At 40.6% G+C, this 23,807-nt stretch overlaps 2 protein-coding genes across 4 annotated transcripts in view; both read left to right on the top strand.

The window, feature by feature from the left end:
• The first annotated feature begins 4 nt into the window (after positions 1-4).
• bap1 (BRCA1 associated deubiquitinase 1) lies at positions 5-7,945 on the top strand. Its single transcript, XM_088310028.1, has 17 exons — positions 5-194; positions 504-533; positions 631-685; positions 1,322-1,454; positions 1,546-1,665; positions 2,304-2,365; positions 2,455-2,597; positions 2,684-2,762; positions 2,837-2,960; positions 3,926-4,067; positions 4,149-4,318; positions 4,714-4,844; positions 4,964-5,427; positions 6,213-6,445; positions 6,524-6,616; positions 6,708-6,780; positions 7,072-7,945. The coding sequence occupies exons 1-17, from the start codon at positions 158-160 to the stop codon at positions 7,203-7,205; spliced, it is 2,223 nt and encodes a 740-aa protein (XP_088166154.1). The 5' UTR covers positions 5-157; the 3' UTR covers positions 7,206-7,945.
• Positions 7,946-9,303: 1,358 nt separating this feature from the next.
• Positions 9,304-23,807, top strand: part of bsnb (bassoon (presynaptic cytomatrix protein) b) — a 59,887-nt gene continuing 45,383 nt past the window's right edge. For all 3 annotated transcript variants that reach the window (XM_088308364.1, XM_088308363.1, XM_088308362.1), the window contains exons 1-2: positions 9,304-9,607; positions 14,861-15,251. In XM_088308364.1, coding sequence (XP_088164490.1) covers positions 9,426-9,607; positions 14,861-15,251 — 573 coding nt within the window. In that variant the 5' untranslated portion in view covers positions 9,304-9,425. The remainder of the gene's footprint in view (positions 9,608-14,860; positions 15,252-23,807) is intronic.

Raw genomic sequence — 23,807 nt, 5'->3', positions numbered from 1 at the left:
CAATTTGTAGGCGGCCGAAGCTTGTCTTTTGTGTTTATCTTCAGCTCGTAGTAGTATGGTGAATGGATAGGCGCGTTCAAGATTACTACCTCTTTGACGATGGACGTGGACAATAAAACCGCTTAAATGGTACTGTGCACGGAGCGCAAACGCAAACATGAACAAAGGGTGGCTGGAGCTCGAGAGCGACCCAGGTGAGTTATTTCAATAGATTCACCGTAACGTTACGACGCTAGGTTAAAAAATCGTTCAAGCTTCTCTTCTCAATTCTTATGATAGTTCGGAGACGCCTACGTATCAGCCATATACAGCTTGTTGTGTGCAATTTGGTTAACGTGCATTTGTGGAGCAATCGAGCTTGCTTTTGATCACCACTGTAGTACACTATATATATATATATATATATATATATATATATATATATATATATATATATATATATATATATATATATATATCTTTTTGGCTTTCTGTCATGGAACTGCATATTTTCCCATTGTTAGGATTGTTCACTTTGCTGGTTGAAGATTTTGGTGAGTAGTACAACCTTTATGTTGACATTACTGCAACAAAACAATCTCATTCCTTACTGGAAAATGGATTTAATGAGATGCTTTACGTTTTCTTCAGGTGTTAAAGGCGTACAAGTCGAGGAAATATATGACCTTCAAAGCAAGTGTCAAAGGTAGGTGTTCTGTCACCGATCTGGGTTAATCAATACAATCAATAAGAAAATTTTGCAGCGGCTGGGACATTCATGCAATGCTAAAATTGTATGACCTGCATCACAATAGTTCCAGGGATGGTGTCACAAAATATCTAATCAAAGTAATTCCCCTGGAGTCTTAATACACAGATTTATTGCTGGTTCCTCCGTTGCGCTGTTATCGTAGACAACTTTATGTTGTCGTCATCTTCATCAACAGTTTCTCTTGATGCCATCCTTGAGCTCGGACAAGAGGCTATGCATCACAGAGCCAAGTCGTGCACTGTGATTTTTCTGCCCGGCCAGGAACCGTTGGATGCCCAGAGCATTGTGAGAAGGCACTTTGCCATGTTGAGGCAGCCACAAGTTGTCCTGCCACTACTGTAGGCTCTTCTCAACGCACTCGCGCAAGCAAATGCTGCAGAATCTGTTCATAGACTTGCTGGTTAATCATCTGGCCCACATTTCAGGAGAAAAGTCATAGGTTGTTGTTTGGGCTTGAAATATATCTTTTCTGACACCAGTCCTGGAACCTGACTTGTTTACCTTCTGTCTATCCATACCTAATATTCTGTAAGATGAAACATTTTTTGAATGCTTAATTTTCTTTTCCAGCCCAGTCTATGGCTTCATCTTTTTGTTTAAGTGGATTGAGGAGCGTCGATCCAGGAGGAAAGTTAATACTTTGGTGGATGAAACCTCTGTCATCGATGAGGAGATAGTTAATGATATGTTCTTTGCACATCAGGTAATGGATCATGGAGCTATCAAAACAGAATTCATGATGACATTAGTGAAATAACATTTAAATGGTTACTTCCTGTAATTTTCCCCTTCAGCTCATACCAAATTCGTGTGCCACTCATGCCTTGCTGAGTGTGCTTCTGAATTGCAGTGGTGTCGAGCTTGGCACCACCCTGAGTCGCATGAAAGCTTTCACAAAAGGCTTCAGTCCAGAGGTAAGAATTTTATGATGGAAACTGAGAAAAAAACAAAATTAATAATTTCTTTTATGAAGCTGTAAAACCAGTTCATTTGGGGAATCTAAATGATCCGATTTGTTTTAAAGCTGCCTTCTTTAGAGTACACCTTAGAAGGCAAGAGCTATGTTTACCACATGTGACATCCTCACTTATTTTATTTTTTTCAAGATTGCAAGTACTATTGTTGTTCCAGCATCACAGCTGTCAAAAGTGAAGGACGATTTTGCTGTAGCATTCAAAAAGACAAAAAATCAATTTTGCAGTGAATATTTTATGTTATCAGAGTGTCATATAATGTGATTGAAAGAGTTCACGTGTACAACAGCTAATAATGTTCCACATGAAATCTGTGGCATGATTCGGGACTACTCCTCGGTTAAAGCATCACAGCAGAATATGTTTATTTTATTTTTTTCACTCCTAGCCCATTTGTGAGTCTCCCTTTTCCTATGTGACGCATTTAAGGGCTTGGGGAAATCCTAGCAGCACAATTTATCCTCAGTCATGGCCTGAGGATAATGGGAAAACCTTGTGAATAGAATGGGCAACACAAATGTGTGTGAATCCTCTCACAGAGGCCTCATGCAAGTCTGCAATGGCATCTTTTTTTGCAGAGTAAAGGTTATGCCATAGGAAATGCCCCTGAGCTGGCCAGAGCACATAACAGCCATGCCAGGTAGGGTACCATTACATTTTGCAAGTTATTCCATCCTATGTTGGAATCATTTTGTCTTGAGATCGCTATACTTCTCTGTTTCTATGGAGACCGGAGCCTCGGCACCTGCCGGAGAAACAGAATGGGATTAGTGCAGTGCGGACTATGGAAGCCTTTCACTTTGTGAGCTATGTTCCAATCAAAGATCGCCTCTTTGAGCTTGATGGCCTCAAGGCTTACCCTATTGACCACGGTAAGATTGGATGTTTCAGTACATGTTTACGCACTGATTTGCGTCGTCAATAAAGATGTGTCATGTTGTTTGCTGAACTATTTTAGGACCATGGGGAGAAGAGGAGGAATGGACGGATAAAGCTCGGCGGGTCATCATGGAGAGGATTGGTCTGGCTACAGCTGGGTGTGTATTGTGCCAGTCTTTCCGAATAGCGTCTCTCTCGCTTCACTGTCAGCTTGTGCTCCTTTTGTTCTCAGTGAGCCCTATCACGACATCCGCTTCAACTTGATGGCAGTGGTGCCGGATCGTAGGATGAAGTACGAGTCCAAACTGGAGGTTTTAAAGAAGAATCGACAAACTATTCTGGAAGGTCTACAGAAGGTAGAAAGTAGTCATTTGTGACCCAGCTAAGGCTCTAAACGATACCGTATCAAAACGGCACAACTGTGGCGACCATTAATGCGAGTTCTGTTCAACTAAGAGGGGAGAGGAAGAAGCATACAAGCAACTAACACAACCAATAACCCTGAAACTGAGAACCCACTAGACCCCCCCCCCCAAAGCTCATTTATGTCAGCAGTATGGGAGCATTTCGTTAATGTGCTTCAAAGAACATCTTCAAGTCCACAACGTACATGTTAATGCAGCTTCAAAGTCCCAAAATAATTTAAGTGGGGCATGGAAAAAAACCCAGGCATAGTCTACTCTGAGAAATTTATATATTAATGAACAATATACATTATAAATGTGATCAATATAATATTGTTAAACATAATATGATATTATAATAATCATATTAATGATATGTTATTGTATTGGTTTATTTAGAATGTCTCAAAAATGGAGATTTTAATCGAAACTTGACCTTTTTGTGTCGTTCTTGGCCTGTGACACACAATACACGTAAAGAATACATGCACAAAAAACTAGATCACTAAATGCTGCACATCAGAATTTTTTTTATGAATCATTATTAAACTCCGATCCATGGAAGACAGATCCGAACTTTCCTCCATCCTTTGCTTGGTTGCAGCCATTTTATGTTCATACTCAAGGTCACAGCCTAACCCAGCTGACAAATGGTGATAGTGAAAGACACTCACTGCTCGTCATTGGTGATTTTTAAAGGGTGGGAAATGAGCCCTACCAGCTGTGTGATCACTACACTATGCCACTGCCTCCATTTTACAACTGTTCAGATGTGCCTTGCTGTTCTTTTGTTTGAGTCAGACTCATGAGCTGTTAATGAATATTTCTACTTGTAAATTGTACACCATCTCCTCCTAGTCTTTGTTATGAGAAGCATGTCTTGTTTCAGAAAATGAATTAATTTGTTGCGTCTGCAGATGATCCGACTCACCCAACCTGAGCTTGTCCATGACAAGAAGCAGCAGGACTCATCCGCGCTTGACAGCAGCACCAATTCAATCAAGAAAGAAGCAGATGTGGAGCTAGCAACATCCCAAGGGGCTGATCTAGCCTCCCCTGGTGCCTATTCCTCCATTCTTGCCAATAGTTTTGTGGATTCCAAAAAGCCGGATCTTTAATAAAATATTGTCTCCTTTATAGATTCCGTAGATGAGTCAGGAGGGAAATCTAAAGCCGCCCCCATTCCTTCAGGAAACACTAAGACTACAGGAAAAGCACCCACAGGAGGCTCGCAGCAAGTCACTAACCCCATCGTTCAACGCTTGCCTGCCTTCCTCGACAATCACAACTATGCCAAGTCACCGATGCAGGTGAGGGGGCACAAGGCTCTTGAATCTTTTAGTGCACGCTCACATTTTGCCAGTATGGAACAGCAAATGGTTTGTTTAGTTAAGAACCAACAAAATGGAAAATATTTTTTTTCTACAGTCCTGCACACCACCGCTTAAATTTTTGTTGTGTTTGGGAGAAAGCTCAGACTCCCTTTTAATAAATCTTAACGTAACGGTGAAGGACTCATGAAGTTGTAATGAGAATCTGAATGGAAGATTGTCTTTAAAATGATAGCTGACGTTTGTAAATATTCACTCATACTGCCACCTACAGGACATGTTAGAAAATGTTCTTTTTAAAAGCTATCTGTCAATGCGTAAATGATTTCAGCTGCTGCATACTTTTCGCTAAATAAAGATACTTTGATTGTCAGGAAGAGGAGGATCTTGCTGCCGGTGTTGGACGTTCTCGTGTGCTGGGACCTGCACGACCAGCATACTCTGAGGATGAAGATGAATATGAGGATGAGGAAGAAGTTACAGGATCTGCAGGGGCATCAACAAGGTGAGTTTCCTGGTGATTTCTTCTTCCTCTTCTTCCTGAGCACACCAACGAACACTTTCACTCCGTGATCCAGTGATGCATGATTTCACCCATTAAATGTTCTTTTTTTTTTTCTCAAGGTTTAGACGGAAGGCAAGTCTGCGATCACGAACGGGAAGGGTCGTAACTGGAATGGAGAGCCAGATCGCCCTCGGCGTCTTGGCTGAGAAACTAAAGAAGGAGGCCCAAAAAAAAGATGCCCTCAACACACCCCTCTCTGTGCGCACCGAAGGGCGCACTGGCGGCATTTGCATCACGTCTGCTTCGCAGCCCTCACCGACACCCAGCAACGAGAGTACCGACACGGCCTCGGAGATCGGCAGCGCCTTTAACTCGCCACTCCGCTCGCCCGCACGCTCGCAGGCCGCCACACGTCCGTCTAGTCCCGTAGCATCCCATCTGTCACGCGTGCTGTTTGGAGAAGACGAGTTGCTTCGACTAGACTCCCGACATAATCGTGCTGTAAGAGAACTGGGTCCGTCTGTCAGTGTGGCCCTGCTACACTTACTGGAGGATGGAGTCATCTATTCTCTTCCACCATCTGGTGCGTATCCATGGAGCTCACTGTGGTTTAAATACTCCTCTCATATGTGCTCTTATACTTTATGTTTGTGGCACTTTTGGTTATGCCACCACCAAACTTCACCATGGTGTTCTTTTGTGGATTTGCAGTGCTGTGATTCCTTAAAGCATACCTTTCGGAATTAGGGTTAAAAAGTTCCACCTTGGGTTCAAAATTTTGCAAAAACCCATTTAAACTCTAAACATAAATACAAAAATGTGTTGTTGTAACGCAGTCAAGAAGTAGTATTCCAAAAGGTATGTGTGGCGCTGCTCATCACCAAAAGACCAACATATCTACAGTAAAACAATGTGGAGGCAGCGTCATGCACTTTAAACAGATCCCAATAGCAGTCTATGTTGCTGCAAAGCCTAATTACTTCTGTATGAAAGAAGAAAAATGTCATGAGAAGTCTATGAGAACATCTTAAATTGTATTTCTGGTTAATCAGAGGCACTTTAAAAGTTGGCTCTCACTCTTTGTTAATGTCATAGGAATTATCATAGACACTATGGTAATTCAAAACCTTCAAATAATTACTGTTTAACATGGATACGCAACACATGCAAACAGCATAAAAAAAATACTCGCGGGCATATATTTTCCTTGTCTGTCTCTTTTCCTTAATTCTTAATTATGATGCATCTCTTCCATTGGACTTTGCTGCTTCCTGTCATGTTATGGCACAATGTGATATTGTTCAATGATGTTACATAGAATGTATTTAAACAGTTCTTTCTTTATTTTTTTTGGGTGGGTGGTTACAGCTGAATTAGCTGCAGATGCTGTTAAACCGCCTTGCAGTCCTGAGAAGATAAAGGACAAAGATCAAGCGGAGAAGGAAACGTCGAACGAGAAGGACAAGGGACAATCAGTGGAGGTGAAGAAAGAGGAGGAGAAGGAGAACAAAGATGGAGATGTGAAACCTAGCAAGGAAAAGCTCGATGCTCTTGAGCCTGCTGCAGACAGAAAGCCCCCAGGGGATAAGTACTCACCCAAAGTAAGTCCAAAGATGACCATTTCTCCCATGTGTGGAGAGCAGAGTAACATAAATATGACACAATTCTGTCAATTGCAGGAGTTACTGGCACTGCTCAAGTGCGTAGAGGCGGACATTGCAAATTATGAAGTGTATCTAAAGGAGGAAGTTGAAAAAAGAAAGAAATACAAAGTGGGTTAAATATGCTCACAACCACTTGAGTGTAATTTGTCTGGCTGTTCGCACTGGAGTCTCATCAAAATGTTTGTCATCCTTTGTGCAGATTGATGATCAGAGGAGGACCCATAATTATGATGAGTTCATTTGCACCTTTATATCAATGCTGGCCCAAGAAGGTAAAAATTGTCCTCTTTCATGTCCAATGCCGTCTTATCTTTATCCTTGTGTTCCTTCCTTTCTTAACATTTGACAGCCAATTGATCAATATTGAAGTCAACACACATTTACAGCTGTTGTACGGACAAAATAAAAGGGCTTCTCATGTCAATGTTACGCCACTAAATTGACAAAGATTTACATCTCCAAAAATAAGAGCACTAATGATCACTTGCAAAGATTGTGCATATGAAAAACAACATGAGTCCTTCCGCTGTATATTTTAATTGTAAATTGCTTGATCTCTGCAGGGATGCTCGCCAGCCTGGTGGAGCAGAACATTTCGGTGCGTCGTCGGCAGGGAGTGAGTATCGGGCGCCTGCACAAACAGAGGAAGCCTGATCGCAGGAAACGCTCCCGACCTTACAAGGCCAAGCGCCAGTAATTTCAAGCAGTCATATCTTATCAGTAAAGTAACTTCTTGCTGTAAGGATCAGTCGTAATCATCATGGTTAAACAGAAATCGCCACGCTCGTGAACTTCATCATGTTGCCGGTTCATTGTGGCGTTTTAGTCTCAGCTTCGTCCTCTTCTTGAAACTGACCTAATTGTATGCTCAGTTTTTTTTAAATCTTGTGTGTATAAACGTCATACCTTTTTTAGTGATATTGTATACTGACATTTACAATTTGTAAATACGGAAACAAAGCAAATGTATTGAGTGAATTTGAATTCTCTTTGGTCACACAGTTTTTGGATGCTTCTTTTACAGACTATTGGTCAGTATAGTCAGATTTCCCCCAACCCATGCCTCCACCTCGCAGATTTTGAATTCTTCAGTGTCTGTCTATCATAAAATTAGATCTGCTAACCAAATGCTATATCACACATCAAACATACCATTTTTAAAAATGCTATTCCTTTTGGACAGTTTTAATCATTAAGGTTAACTTGATGAAATGCTACATATTTTCCCGCTCAATCTTCTGTAAAAGGTAAACTGTGTTATTATTTTTTTAACCTACAAGAGATCTCGGTGTGCAGTAATAATTAATTTGCATGTGTGTATGTGTGTGCCTTGTACATATTTATATGTTACTCTGCTCAGCAGGAACTCGCTGAGCTCAAGTGTTATTGCCATTGTGCTTGCCATTTCATACAGCAATAAAGTCAATTCAAACAGTGTATTCTTTTCCAGATTATTATTTTTCAACTCTGTTGATTTAGGTTTGTACTTTTTATTCATTCCATATATTGATCCGTTTTCTAGAGCACTTATCCTCAGTAGGTTTACAGTTGAAATTGACAGTGTTAGTAACATGTTAGAGGATTTTTTTAAGAACCATTCCTGTGGGTTTATTACATGAAACTAATACATTAAATACTCTTTTGTTCTGTGTGGACTGCAAAGTAGAGTTCCCATCACTGACAATCATATATCATGTGTTTTTATTTCCTAATACACATACTCATTAAATTTCCGCGTGCACATTTTACTATTAAAAAGACTATATTTTGTTGCAGAGTAAAATTTAGGAGTAAAATATATTCAGTGTAAAATTTACTCAGAGAATTATGCGCTGAATATTTTACTCACAAATTTTTATGTTTACTGCGTCCATATATATTCTTTTTTTGAGAAATGTACTCTAAATTTACTGTGTATTAGTAACAGCATTTTAGTTTGAGTTGAAATTCCCGTTTTTATACTGGCTTTTGTTTCATTGCTTACTAACGCTACTGTTGCTAACCCTTCCACACTTAGCCCCGGCAAATCTGAGCACAAACACAATAATCTTCTATTGTATAATGGCTCTCTGAAAGCTGCAAAGTTAAACTCGTGTGTGATGTTTTCAGTGGAACAGATGTGTGTGTGCTAACCAGAGCTATGTTATACTGTTACATCACTTGTTTGTGATAATAATATTCATACAAAATAGAGTAAGCAGAGATGGATGGATTATAACAGTATTTTTTTTTTATGGTCGGCCCCACGTCCCAGATATTATATCGTAACAATTGAATCACAGGTGTAAAATTTACACCCTTTACATGTATTATTATGGTTGCCCATTAAAGCAAATAATCATCTACTTAATGTTTCTTAATTGTCTTTCTTCTTTATAATGCATGGTTTTCGTTATTATAAACGCTTCTAGAAATAAGACAGCAGAACAAAATAGTTCACTTGACTTCAAATTTGAAAACTAGTTATCCATCGAGTCAATATTTATATATTTATAATACAGTGTGGTTTCAAAGTCATACAACGGAAACCAGAACTACAATGCGTCCCGTGAAATAATTTTACATCTTTGATTTGAAGCGTTTGCATGAAAGAACAAATAGTGCGTAAGGGGGCAGTCTGACTCGGGAAGGTCTCGGTGGAGTCCGGTCATGTGCCACCAAGAGCTCAAGAGCTATTTGCGTGTGGCCTAAAATAAGCCCGTCTCGTGAACGCGCACGTACTAGGCACTCACGTTCCCACCCATTGCGTCAGCGCGCCCCCGCGCCCTGTCCGCCAGCGCGCGTGCTCCGTGCGGGATGCTGAATTGTAGGCGATGATGGCGGAAGGGGAGCGCCATTGACTTTTATACGAGTTCTTCCCGCGGCCGAAGAACCGTCTACGACATCGTTTCCCTCCCTCCGAACCTTTCCCGAAACGATGGGGAACGAGGCGAGCATGGAAGGGGAGGGACAGGCGGGACAAGGCGGCCCATGCACCGTTCCTGCTGCGGGTGCTCCGGCTTCCATTTCAGCACCAGCGGACTCTGGACAGCTCATCAAGCCGAGCAATGGAGCGCCTGCCGGAGGAAGTGGCACTGGACCCGGCCCGGGGATTAACAGGTAGCCAATCGAGCTAGAAAAGTGTGGCCAGATACGAGGGAGGTTGAGCGGCGTGGGGTGGCTTGCGTGGACCGGAGATGTATCCTGTTGATGTAGCACCGAGCGACTGCGTGTGGAGATATAGACTTGAATGGGTGCTAAATTATTTATTTCAATATCATTGTCAACACAACTCGCCATAGTGACATCAAATTCGCTATTTTCTTTTCTTTCCGCAACACGCTTATTAGCCATCGCTAACGTGTTAGCATACAGGCTCTTTCGATTTGAACATCAGTACAACGTAAATACAGTACGGCGGTCATACGGGTATTTGTACGCCCCTTTCCACGGCGCCTGTCCTCGGGCTTCGCTAGTATCATGAATGAACGAGCGACATTTGTGCAAGTGATCTCGGCGACGATGTGAAGAAATTGCGAGTAAAAGCCAGTGTAAGATTTGGTTCATTTCCCGTACACATGTCTGCATCATTTCCATTAAACGTCAAAGTCATTCCGAGAACTCTACCTCGCCTGGTGAGGCAACGTCTGGATCTGTGTCACTGCTGTGTAAGATGACAAATGTACAAGTCTGACAGCATCATTGTTGAGCACATGCCAAGGCTGCCTAATCTATCAGCTCACACTCAGAATCATTATGCATCCAGTGGGAAATGTTTACCACCAATGCGCCGGAATAAGGAGGAATGGTTTTATGACCACCTCATGAAATACACAGTGTGCACAGCAGATCTTAGCATGTCCATTATTATTCATGTTTAATCGTGCATAATATCCTAGTTTGGGCGGGTGTGCAGGAAAGATAACCCTTGCTTACAAAATCTGATATTACCTAACACACATCAACAAGACTGCAACAATACACTTGCATCTCATCCACCGAGATGCTTGGAAGCCCCTTGGTCTTTCATAGCTATTAATGGCATGATTGGTGTTATTGCTCTAAGTGAGCTGTTGTAACACAATTTGAAGGTGCAGAGAAAGGCAGAAACCTTTAATGATGTTTGGAGCTCAGCGCAAATGTCTTGGTTTGGAAAAAGGCAGGTTCAAGGTCTGGCGCGCATTGGGTGACACGGCTGAACGCGACTGAATTGTAGCGTGCTAGGCCACAGTATGCTGGTTTCCGCAATTACTTTTTATGAGTGGCCAACAGTCGGCAACTAGTTTTTCTGTATTAGAAATCTTTTTTTTTTCATTTGCTACTCTCCTGTTGGCACAGTATTAGCAGTATATGTGCAAGAGTACTTATTAAAAGTACCATAAACTACTTCAGTGACCAAAGTCAACATATGCTTTTTGATATTTTTAGTTACAAATTAAAAACAACTTTATAGTTCAAGAGCAACACTTAGAAATGTGGTCATATTCCAAGACACAATGTTCAAACTGTGAGGCCTCATATTTAATTAAAGTCGCGCAATGAAAGCACTGTCCTCAAGCCAAATGGTAGTCACAACTCAAAGAAATAATGCAAAAGCAGTGATTATTCATGACAATATGGGGACAGAGAATAGATGTATGGCAATGAGCTCCAGAATATTATGTAATCCCTTCAAAACATGCTTTTATTTCAAAGAACTATTTTGTGCTTAAAACACATCCTTCCAAATGTGTTTGGTAAATTTAGCTTGCAGATGGTTCAGCTCATATAGTTACAGAAACTGTGCTGTTGCCAGAGCTGAGTTTTGCCCAACTGTCCACTGCCAAATGTAACTATTTTGACTAAACAGTGCTGAAATTGTGTGAGCAGGCACGGCAGCATGCTCCCAATCATCTTAGCGATGCCAGTGCATTCACAATGAAAAACAACAACATGATGTCACATGGAGTAATTAAAAATGGTCCCAATGATTCGCCAGAAATGTATTTCAAATTGGTGTTGTTCAATGTTAAGTTGTGTAAGTACCACATTCTTTATGTAACTTGTGTCAGAAGAATTTCCATAGCGAATGGATTTCACATCAACACTCATTTAAAAAGCGCTGTATTTATAATGACTTTCATTTTTATTTCCTCTCGTCTATCAGAACTGGCAAGTCGGTTGGCAACACATCCACCGCTTATACTACAAATCCCAAGATGCACTGAGTGGTGGTGCATCACTCTGGCTTCTAATTATTCCCGCCACTCTGTTAGCGGTCATGCTGATTTTGATTATAGCACTATGCAGTTCGTTCTAGTCACAATTAAGAGCTCATTGGATTTGGATTGTGGTGCCGAAAGCAGATGTGAAGCATTCACTGCTACGTAGAATTGCTCTCTTTAACTTAGCAAGCTAGCACGATAGCGGTATGAGCTAAAAAACTTCCAAATAAGTATTGTCCAGGCGAGGAGCTCACTCAAGTGTTGTGCTGAGTTTTTACAGTAAATAAGAGCTTTGTATAATGTGAAAAATATGTATAATGTTGAATGTATGGTTTGAAACTTGCCCTGGTGTAAAATTTAAGTTGGAGGATTCCTACACCTGTCATTGATCAGTCTTTGCCTCAGGTGAGTTTTCATTGTACGACTCAACCCGAAAACAGTTTAATTGTATTCAAATAATCTGCAGTATTCTTACACACCATAATAAGATCATCTTCAAATATGTTGTGCTTTAAAACAAAAAAAAAATATTTGAAGGATTTTATTTGTAACTTTTTTGTTGTAAAAATCGACTGATTTCCTCTGATTAAGAGCTGAGCTCCTCTAATAGTCTCAACCATGAAGAGCCCAGTGTAATGTCCATCTAATGGCGACCTATAATTACTGCTTTTTTTAAATATTTTTAATCCTTTTAAAATTTTCTTAGCACAAACGACAAGTCATAACATAAGTGGGCGTGAAGTTGTCAATTTCATATTGTTAGACTAATTCTAATGCATTCAACCAGAAAAATGCATTAGTCTTTCATTAAACTCTTTTGAGGCTTTCGAGTGGTTCAGGTGACTATTTCAGTCGCCGTGGGTTGTTGGCTTGGCCTTTACCATTTTACAAAGCAACTTGTTAATGTGGTCCTCATTGTTCTTGCACACTGAACGAACAGGTACAATGTTGTGTGACATATACAAAAACCTTGGTGAGACTGTGTCTTTCGGCTTCCAGACAATAGAACATTTCATTAACGGCTCCCATTACAAGAGTGGCATTTTACAAACCTCTCAGTAAGCACTTTGTGATGAAGCAATTTGTCAAACCATACACATAAAACTATAGACATAAAATGGAATGTTTTCCTCTGTGGATTCCCATTTGCTGATGGATGGAAGAAATCTTTTCAGAGCTTCCTTCCATTTATACCTTCTTTCATTTTTACTGGTCAAGTGCTTTTACAATCCACTTTGATTTCCAACCTCCTGCAGGAAAAGACATTAAAGTTGGGGGCATCACTTTACGTGCATGTAACAGGCGGAAGGATATACCACAAGGGTACTGATCTTGGCCTATTATAAGTGGTCCTAGTAATAAAGAACCTGGATTATCGTCCAATCGGTATAAACATTTTGGACATTCTCTGCCCTGACCGTAGCCCTCAAAACACAAAACTTCATCAGGAGTAATTATCGTACCCATCAGTAATGAAAAACACAAATCCTGTGAACAGTCAAAATGTCAATGTTATTTTCCCCTCACAATATTTGACCGGTCACGAGATTGAGCCTTTTTTTTTTCTGCAGCTCAGTTTAGCTCAGAGCAGCGACAAGAGTGGTGGTCACCCTGTCAGTTTGAAATGTAACAGAGCAGTGATGGTTTGTAAAGAGTTCCAGTTGTGCAGCGGCCCAAGTCAGTGACAGTGACTCACAGTGGCTAACACGCTCCATTTTAATTCCTTTATTCCTGACTTTATCTCCACTCTACTCTGACCACGCAGGCTGAACTGATGCTGAGAATGTCTTTGAAGATGACGGCCATGACAATATCATATATAAGTTGTTATGACAAGCAAATTCCACCATACTTGCTTGAGAATTCCACTAATGCCTGAAGGCCAGACTGAGAAAGTCAACAAACATTTACAGTGCGTCACTGTTGTCTTTTATGTTACCTTTGTCGCGCTTCTGTGGCCAGACAGGTTCAAAGAGTTCAAGCGAGTCCAAGATATACTAAACCTACAGAGGCAGTAAAAAATGTTGAAAACTCATTGTGGCATAGAAAAGCTCTCTGGCCTGGCTGCGTACTACATTATGGCAAAAGCTACTAATGTATGAAACAGCAAGATCGATTTCTTAGTTTTTTTTGTACTCAAAATCTTTGGGATTCCGATCAAAAGATGAATATCACCCCAAAGTTCTGAATTCCAGCTTTTATGTCATGGTATTTACATCTGTATGTGTTAAACAACTAAGGACAGAGCAGCTATTGTTTGAAGCCACCCACTGTTAAAGTGATCAAAAGTATTGGAACAAAAAGCATTACACAATCCTAATGTGAATAACATTTAATAGTTGGTGGCATAACCCTTTCTTGATGCGGCTCATTGACTTCACCAAACTGATGAATTCTTCATTTGAAATGCTTTTCCAGGCCTCTTTCAGATCATGTTTGTTTCTGGGGCTTTGTCCATCCAATCTACTCTTCAGGATGTAAAATGCATGCTCTGTAGGGTTAAGGTCTAGTGATTGACTTGGCTAGTTTAAGACCTTCTACATTTTCGCCCTTGATGAAGTCCTATATGGTGTTGGCAGTGTATTTTGGGGCATTATTTTGTCGCATTAGGAAGCTTCTCCCGATTATTTTGGATGCATTTTCTGTAAATTGTCAGATGAAATCGTTTTGTAGACTTCAAAATCCATTCTGCTGTGACCATCGTGAGTTATATCATCAATAAAGACTAGTGAGCTCATTCTAGATACTTCTTTTCACAAATTACTGTCAAAATAAGCAGGTTCATTGTCATAAACAAGTGCTGATTGGAAGTGTACTCAATAAATGCAGCTTGTGTGAGCATCAATTTATGTGCTGTGCATTTTAAAATGGAATAGTAGTGTAGAAGCAATTTGTCAAAAATAATTATCCGAAATGCAACAACAATTCCACCGATTACTCTATCTTGCGCACACAATTTTCCCTCATCGTTTGAAATGGTTACAGTGGTAATAATTGACAGTGACTTTTTAAGTCATGTGATTGACTGGTATTGGACGCCCCTTGCCCAAATTTAACTGGGATAGCCCCCAGCTCACGTGGAACTCTAACGAGGTATTGAAATGCATGGATTGGTCCGTTTTTTTTTAAGTCTCAAATTCCACTCTGATCTGCTCATGTTCTCTTTCAGGGCACCTGCATCAGACCCGGGACCTAAACCAGGAGTCCACAGCAGTCAAGGGACAGGGGACAGGCTGGCCTCCCATGACACCCCACAGTCTGCCCCACCCTATGGGGAGCAGGGCCACGGTCACGTGTCCAGGAAGAACCTGCATGTGGACGTGGGTAGCAGCCGGACTGGGAGGTCCCCTTCGGTATCCCCGGACCGAGGCAGCGTCCCTACCTCTCCTTATTCTGTGCCTCAAATAGCGCCCATGCCCAGCAGCAAGCTGTGCCCCGTCTGTAAAACAGCCGACCTGACTGGCAATGGTGATGACAGGCCAAGCTTCAACACCTGCACACTGTGCCGCTCCATGGTGTGCAACCAGTGTGGCTTCAACCCTAACCCTCATCTAACTGAGGTAAGAAATACTCATATTCTATGTATGTCTATGCAGGCGGTGAAATGATTTGCCAGCACAGCCAAAAAAAGCATCCGTGCATCATGAGAGACTATTGGCAGAGGTTTTATAATTCATTAACAGTCAAGCCCTTTAGCTGACTGATTTCTGATTCATATCAGCTTTCCGTAGTGTCCGGACGACAAAACACACCTGATTAAAAGCCACAAAAGCATAAAAACAGATTTGTGCATAAATTAGCCACTTCGGACTAATAGTCGCGGTTCTCCATGTTATTAAATGGGATATAATCTATATTATGAACACAGGTAGATGCAAACGATGCCGAACACTGCTATTGTTACAGAGCGAACAGGAACCCTTCTCAGACTCTTATCACACAAGGCAAATTCACAGTGTCACACTGTAGAGATAGCTGTATTTTTTACCTTATATCCCTTTGCTCGAATTAAAGGCAACTTAAGATGCTTATTTTGGCTCTCAATTGCTTCTTCATACAGCTAGCCGCGTGTTTTGCTTCTGTGTTATTGCTGACTTTGAGTTTAAGTAACTCTCTCACAATCATTTGCACTCTCTCTCTCTCTCTCTCTCTCAGTTGAACTCTCAGTTAAAGGGCCAGTACACGCAACAGTATCACAAGATTTCATTTAGTTCCGAGTGAAAATATACATAATATCTATACACACATATTTGAATTCTTGACCCAGATAGGTGCGATCACAGGTACAGAAGAAAACCCACTTCCGTCCTTATTTAGTTCATCCTGTTTATTGAACGTCTCCTTCTCAGTCGCCCCTCCACAAAATCTGCTGTACCATCTCTGGTGACTGTATATACTGTAAATGAGTCATCTTTTATACTCTTAGCAATGTCCTATGCGTCATACGGGGTTAGTGCAGACATGCTTTAATTTTTCAAGACGTTGGCTCGTTCCCTTCCAAGCTGTGTCAAAACCCTTCACTCATAGCAGATGGTGGAAGAGGCACTTTGCGTCAGCAATGTGAAAAATGACATCATTCATGTTCCTTTAAAAGACATGATTGTGGCCATTAAACTTGGATAAGAGAAAATTGAAGAACATGGGGAGCTTCTGCTCTTCTGGGAAAGACTTTTATACAAGATGTGGCATGTTTTCTTCCCCATTCAGAAGCCAAGTATTATCCAAAATGTCAAGAGGATTAAGATTAAGTTGGCACTAAAGGCTCTTGCCTGACCACTGATTGATTGAACATATACAGTAGCATACCGTCTAGTGTGCATACAGTAAACTATCTTATGAAGCATGGCTCATCTTCATTTGTCTCGTCTGACTGGGCATGCCAAATAATATGGGCTCATATGTCTGGTCTTGACATGTTGATGTGACAATGTAAAAAATAGTGTACTGTATAAAACACTCTGAAACACTCCCAATATCCTTCTTGAGTGACACTAATGAGCATCCAAATGATGTCCTGAGCTTTGACCAAATAAACTGAAGAGCTCCCAAGCAGCTCACCATCATTGAAATGCATCTGAAGCGTCATTTTTGTCAACAGGTAGAGGAGAAAGACTTCTGCCTTCATCCGAAAATAAATCACTTGCCTAATTTGAATTAGGCCACGCTTCACTGTGACTCTGAGTCAAGTTTGGCTGTGTCATCTGTCTCTAAGTTTCCCATCATCTCCAGTGAGTCATGCTGAAAATTACAGCCAAGATGCGCCGTCACTTAAGGTGACCTGAAGGCTTCTTGAGCAGCTGCAGGTTGAATAAATACTTGATGTGAGGTGTGAAATGTTGCGTTTTTGAACTGTAGATTTACAGTATGCGATTGTAATGACTAATATGCATGGAGATCTGCGACTAATAGTCCGAAACGGCTAATGTACGTATAAATCTGTTTTTGGGGGTCATTGCAATTGTGGCTTTTATGCAGGTGTGTTTTTTGTTTTGTTTTTGTTTTTGGGGTTTGGGGAAGGTGGGGGCCGATTGGTGAAATGCAAGGACTGATGCGTTTTTTAAATGGTGAGGACGGACGGGGACTGATAACTAATATTAACGTATTGTACGTATAAGTATAGAGGGACGATGATGGAAGGTTGCCCAGGTCACGGACGAAGGACGGACCAACAAAAGAGGGTAAATTGCCCATCCCTACTTATTCGCACCCATTTGTGGATTACAAAATATTCCCAAAATATACGTCAAATATACAATCTAGAAATGAAATTTGAAAATTGCACCACGAGTGCGAGGATGCTAGTGTGCATGTTGCTGCTTTGCGACCACTAATTACTACTTTCCTCATAGCGACTCTATTGGTTTTGACTCATTGATAAACCGAGTCTTTGATTTTTTTTTAAATGCATTATTATGACACAAAAAGCTCTTTGTCTTTAGTTCGGCGCTTACTTAGACTTAAGTAAGCTATTACTAGCCAATCAGCTGTTCACTTCAAACATTGCCAAAAGAAATCTGGACCTTTTTCTGGATCATCTGGTCGAGTTTAAATAACCCTATTAATTATTGTTAACCAATCTCTGGTTGATTAAAAGGATTATGTTAAATTATAGATTCAGGTATAAATCAACTCATGAATGATGTCATACAAACGACCTAATCCCTGCTAGTAACTGCACCCACATATTACCTGGTTTTAACTTGGCTTTGTGTATGCAAGGTCTGAAGCCGGCATTGTTGTTCACGCATTGATTTTGCAGGTGACAAATGTCGAGGCCTTGGTGGAGGTTGATCGCGCTCTGTGTGCTCTTGTTGTACGAGTAAGTGTAGGCGTTGGCGGTATGCGTTAGTTGGACAGAAATGTGTGGAGCACGGCCGAGAGAGACAGTAAAGAATAGCTCATGGCAGGCAGAGGAGGAGAACGTGGCAGCATAGAGGACCGCGGAGGTGGATGTTATGGCTCAGCCTTGGTGAGCTTGTCAGATGCTGAGAGAGCAACACAGAGTGAAAGCAGCCTGCCTCTGGAGATCTGAAGATTTACACCCTAACCTACTTAGAATGGATTTGACTTTTCCCTCACAGAAACATATCTTAGTAGCCTTATCGTTTGTCAATGAAACTGATTATTCTCACTGATCAGTTCTAAAGAAGAAAATACGTTGAAACAGATACTGTAGATTGGATTCATTTGAAAGTCGAACTGAAATGAATATCCATCCATCTATTTTCTTCAACCCTCGTCCTCATTTCATCACTGGAGCCTGTCACGGCCGATTTGGCCAAGAAGCTGGGCAGTCAATTGCAAAGCACATTTTGACAAACAACCGCTCTCACATTGACACCTTTGGACACTTTAGATTCTTCAGTTGAACAACCATTTATTTTTGCAAAGTGGAAGGAGGCCAAAGTATCTGGGGAATGCCCATGAGTCAATAACATTTGAATGCTGCTTACAATTGTTTTGTGTACGTAATTAATACGACATGTCTTGTACATGTCAGAGCTTCCCGTCACATTGGTCAGATATCGTAGATTGCAATGCGTCCCCTCGTGCAAAATGGGCCCCCCCCCATGGCGGTTGGGGCCATATGCACGGTGCGTGATCTACGTTTTAGGAGGGGCATGACAGTGTGTTCTCCGCTGCCTTGAACAGCCTTCCACAAAGGATTGCCAATTTGACACTAACTTTGAATAGACGTTATTTACCTCACTCAAAATGCGTGTGACTATCAGTGCTGATGTTTATCAAGGAGGCTCATTTGCACAGAGGTGGGCAATTTTTCCCTAAGATATATGCACGTTACCTCATTTAAATACGCACAAATATCAGTGACACACCGAGACACATTCTGCTTGGCAGGACAGTTCGTGAAACATTTCACCATCTGCAAATGCTTTGTAAATTGGACATGATCTATTTCCTCCATTTTTACCGGTTAGCACCACACAATAGTCACCCTATCCTTGAGTGAATCGGCCCTCAGTGTATTCCCTGAGGATGAATGCCCCTGAGATCGCCTGATTAGAAATTTGATTATCTTTGCGAAGAAATTAGCCAATTGGCAGTTAGAAACACTGAAATGAATGACATCATGCAAGACAACAGCATAATTCTCGAGACCTTTCTAAAATTTATTCCAAAACAAATATTTACCTTAACAAGGTGTGTAAAGCGAAGAAGAGCAGAAGTACCGTAAGTAGACTCCCATTCAAAGCAGTAAAACTCGGGGTGTAATCTGGACTGTCAATCACAGGGATATGTTATACAGTGCTTAAAATGTTCTACCTACATTTGCTCTTGAAGTTTTTTTTTATGATGGCATCAGTTTCACCATGGAGCCATGGAATTTTCATATTTTCCACTAGTTTCTTTGGAAAATTGTTTGGGAGCCAAACAAAACGTGGCTCAATTAGAATCTAGTAACAGATTGGGTCATAAGTTTTCTCAGAGGTTCCGCTGCCATTTACAGACACGTACTCAACATGTTTTAGATTACAGAGACGCTATGTGCCCAATCTGTGCTGAAGAGGATTTCCCTTCAATTTACTGAAAGATTGCACTGCCGATTACATTGCTGGTACCCAAGGGACATTCCATATTTGGATGTGTTAGTCCCAGCGGCTTTTCCGAGCAGTTTCTTTCATATTCATCAACATGTCAAATATCGTATAAAGACAACAACCTTCTCATTAATCAGGAAGAAATAGAACCGTCATTTTTCTCCTTTAGTCACGCTTTCTTTATGCTAAGGAACAAAATGTCCTCTTCATTTTAACCCATCAACGTAGTGAACATGACCAGCTCAAGCAAGGGGCGACAGATTTCCTAAGAAACAATCAAGCGACATTTAAATAACAGTACCGTGTACCGACAGTTTTAGGTCTGTTTGTGACAGCGTCATTGCTGACTCAACTGTGGATAATGACGGCGTATTACGTAGATAACATGAAGATGTATCTGTGAGTCATCCCTATATTTACAGTGTACGCATGTACCTGTATCTATACACGCAGAAATGAGTAAGCTAGTGCATTCAGGTTGGAAGGGAGTTGGTCATTATTTCAGACGAGAAGCATCATCTAAAACTGAGAAGAAATGAGACAGGAAAAAAAAACAATGGAAAACCAAAGCACCGAGAGATAAAGTAGCGCAGAAGGTCCCCAATGACTTTGTTCCCCCACTATAATACAGGGGAACGTGTGCTTCATAATTGGTCCACTTTCTATTAATAGCTCCTACCTTGCAATGATGGCTTGGTTCTAAGGTGCCACAGTGGAAAGACATAGAGCGAACCACAGTAAAAAATATGTGGAAGGCAAATGGTGGCTATCTACGCAATTCTTCATTGACTTTCTTGTTGCGTCTGAATGTTCATATAGCTCTGTAGTTGATGGACACCCTTAAAAACCAAAATCTCTACGGAGTTTGGTGTTATTTCCCAGTGGCTCCCATGCTTTCTGTAAAAAAATTCCGAAAACATACTTTGAACAAGTCATGCAGTCATGACTTTTTAAAGCGTCTGTTTGAAGGTTGTCTTGGAACTGCCTTCTTTTGTAGTCTTTCTCTTAACCAACAATCCCACGAGCTGTAGAACTGTTTGAACAAATGCTCTCACACAAAAGACTGCAGAAGAGCTCTATGTATTATCTGCATGATTCCCCTATATGACTAAAATAATCAAGTAGGCGGCCACATCGTGGATTGACTACACGGACAACCCAAGCAAACTTGGTGCAGCTAATAAAATGCACTTTGACTTTATCTGCACTTCCGCAGTTTGTTTTCGTATAATGACCTTCATCAATAATGTATGTTCGAAAGGAAATAAACTTTATTTTACATTCATTGAAAAAAAACATCTAGATTTTATGGGTGAAGCATTTTCCTCGCTAAGAGTTGTAAGTTTCTGTAGTGATTGCCTTCATTGAGAGGAATGCTTACTCTCCATAAAATGGGAAACATTAGGGCGATCGTTCTAATATTTTCAGAGGATGAAGTGAGCATTGTTGAGATATCAACATTCATTTTGATGACGAGCAATCGCAGTTTGCGGCCAATAAGTGATATTACGCTTTTCTACATTATTGATTACTGTGCCAGGCACAATCACAGTATGGCAAGTAAGGGAGGACATTTTGGTCAGCGACTCAAAGAGCTATTCGAACTGTTTCGTTTACAATAAACCACGGGAGCTTCAATCCCTTTGCAGATCTAAAATGAAGATCGATTATCTTTTTGGCCCGTTTCGAGCGATATGTCAGTGTTTCCGCCATATTGGGTGTAGCCATCATATTAGACAAAAAATTGGCAAATTATATTTGTAAAATGGAGTTAAAATGACTTAATACACCCAAAAGCAATGGTTGACTATTAATCAAATGACTCATCTTGAAGGAGCAAGTGAACGAGGCATCTTCACGAGGCATGTTCGCCACTTTGCTACCGCCAATACGACTGCAGCGTTGGCATACTCACGTTAAGGGCTGATATGCGGTATTTCTACTGGAAATGTTGCCTATGGCAATAGGTGGCAGTGGTTTTTACGAAGGGAGCCATTCAAGTCTACTGACTGAGAATGGCAGTGCTGCACGTAAATAGGATAGTAGCATTAAGAATATGGAGGAAAGTACTCTTTGTAGGAGTTGGTTATTTTGATGAAGCCACAGGAAGCATTTCAGAAATGCTAATTAATTAAGTCTATTGTGCCTCAGGGCAGTTGGGCACCTAATTTCCTCAAATTCATTAAAATGTTGAAGTTCACGCGTCTCCCGTCCACGAGAGAACCAGCCTGTCTTGAGAAATATGGAATACAGATAAATATGTGTGCAGTAATATTAAGTTTCACATCTAATGAATTGTGTCTGGAGCTGTTTTTCTTCTTCTTTCTGTGGGTAGTTCAAGCAGCACTTAAAACTGAAAGATCATTCGAAGTTTGATTATTTGTCCCGAATGTTTTTGGCTTGCCTCTCTTAATTTACTGAGAATCATTTCATGACAAGTGAGGAAGGAAACTTCCAAGTGAATATGTTCCTAATTCATGACCAGCCGTCCATATTATCCATCGCAATGTTGTAAATGTCAGTGTTAAGCACATTTGCCTATAATGTCAAGCTGCAGCTTCAAGTGGACAAACAGTGTGAACTGGGTCAAGAATCCATTTGAGACTCGACACTCTGAATTTTGCATATACTGAAATATGTTGCAAGGAGAACTGCCAGAAAGTTTATCTGGTTTAATTATTATCCCCTAACTCGTTGCATTTTAAGATTCTTTGTGCTCCAATCAAGTTGGATGTTTTAGTTGTGAATGCATATATTTTGACCATTTTTTTACCGAGTTCACATTTAGTGACATTTTTTGACAATGATCTAGCATCCATATTACAATTTGACACAGTGAATTGTCAACGTTGTTGATTGATTGAAAATGTCCCTCTTTTATACCCTTATAGAATTTCTTTTTGAATCGCAAATGCATTCATATCTAAAAGTTAGTTATGTATGCCCTCATGCTGAATTGAGCCAAGGGGAATTGAGTAAACCGAGCCAGCAGGGTTTCCCCCCCCCCCTTCATTTTCAGAAATAGGCATTGCGCCATATTGCACAGGTGTGCATATAGAATAAAATTAATCTCATAAACAAACACTGGTGCTTCTCTCCAGTATGCTGAGTAAAACCTTGAGCCCCTGCTGCCCCTTCAGTACCTCAACATACCTTAGAGTCATTTCAGTAATACACACATTGTATAATCGCCACACCCATTTTCACACATGAGTCAAGACTGTTTAATTAAGCAGCAAAATCGAGATTAACGCAGGCAGGGTGTGAAGAAGCGTCAGGAAGAATAGTAATGTGTTTTGGCCCAATTTGGGAGGGATTATTGCGCTGTTGAATCACAAGTATTCTGATTGCATTGCGATCTCTAAACTTCTTTGGGTTTGAGTCTCTTTCAGTTGGTTAATCAACAAGCTTCTTTGAGTGAGGCGATAACATGAATAACATCTGTACTTGTAATTGCACACAATTAAAAATATAAAACTATGATATAAGTGTTTGAAGTTTTTCAGGTCATGTTTTAATTAATACCGTACCGTTAATATAAACCATGTCTAAGGGCACTCTTTAAAATATAGACACGCCTCCTCTGCACAAGTGCAGCAGCTTTAGAAAAAAATAGCAAGGTTTTCTTTTCAAATTATTGTTTAAGGAAACATTTATATAATTTTTAGTTCTTATTGTAAGAGAGGAGAGAGACACTCTCAGATAAGCTAAAAGACAGAAAAACAAAATGGGCTCCCGAAAAAAAAGGGTATATATCAAAAGGATTTACTGGACTTACAGTAGATGTCATTGTCTACAGTAATTGAATTTATTTTCCCAGATCCACAAAGCCAAAGGATTGCTATCGAATTGTACATCTTTATAGACTGTGCTCTGTGCATAAAGTAGAATTAAGGAACGTTTTTTATATTCGTCATCCATACGTAAGGCGCTGATTAAAGGCGCACTGTTGATTTGTGCGAAAATTAATAGATTTTAAGTGCGTCTTAAAGTAAAAAAATACAGTAACGGAATAGACAATGATCAAACATGACTTTCTGGGATGCAATCTGAATA

This window comes from Idiotropiscis lumnitzeri, chromosome 11 (genome assembly GCF_059441095.1).
Source record: "Idiotropiscis lumnitzeri isolate Australia: NSW breed Sydney's pygmy pipehorse chromosome 11, RoL_Ilum_1.0, whole genome shotgun sequence".
Classification (NCBI taxonomy): domain Eukaryota; kingdom Metazoa; phylum Chordata; class Actinopteri; order Syngnathiformes; family Syngnathidae; genus Idiotropiscis; species Idiotropiscis lumnitzeri.
This window is presented reverse-complemented; position numbering and strand designations above follow the sequence as displayed.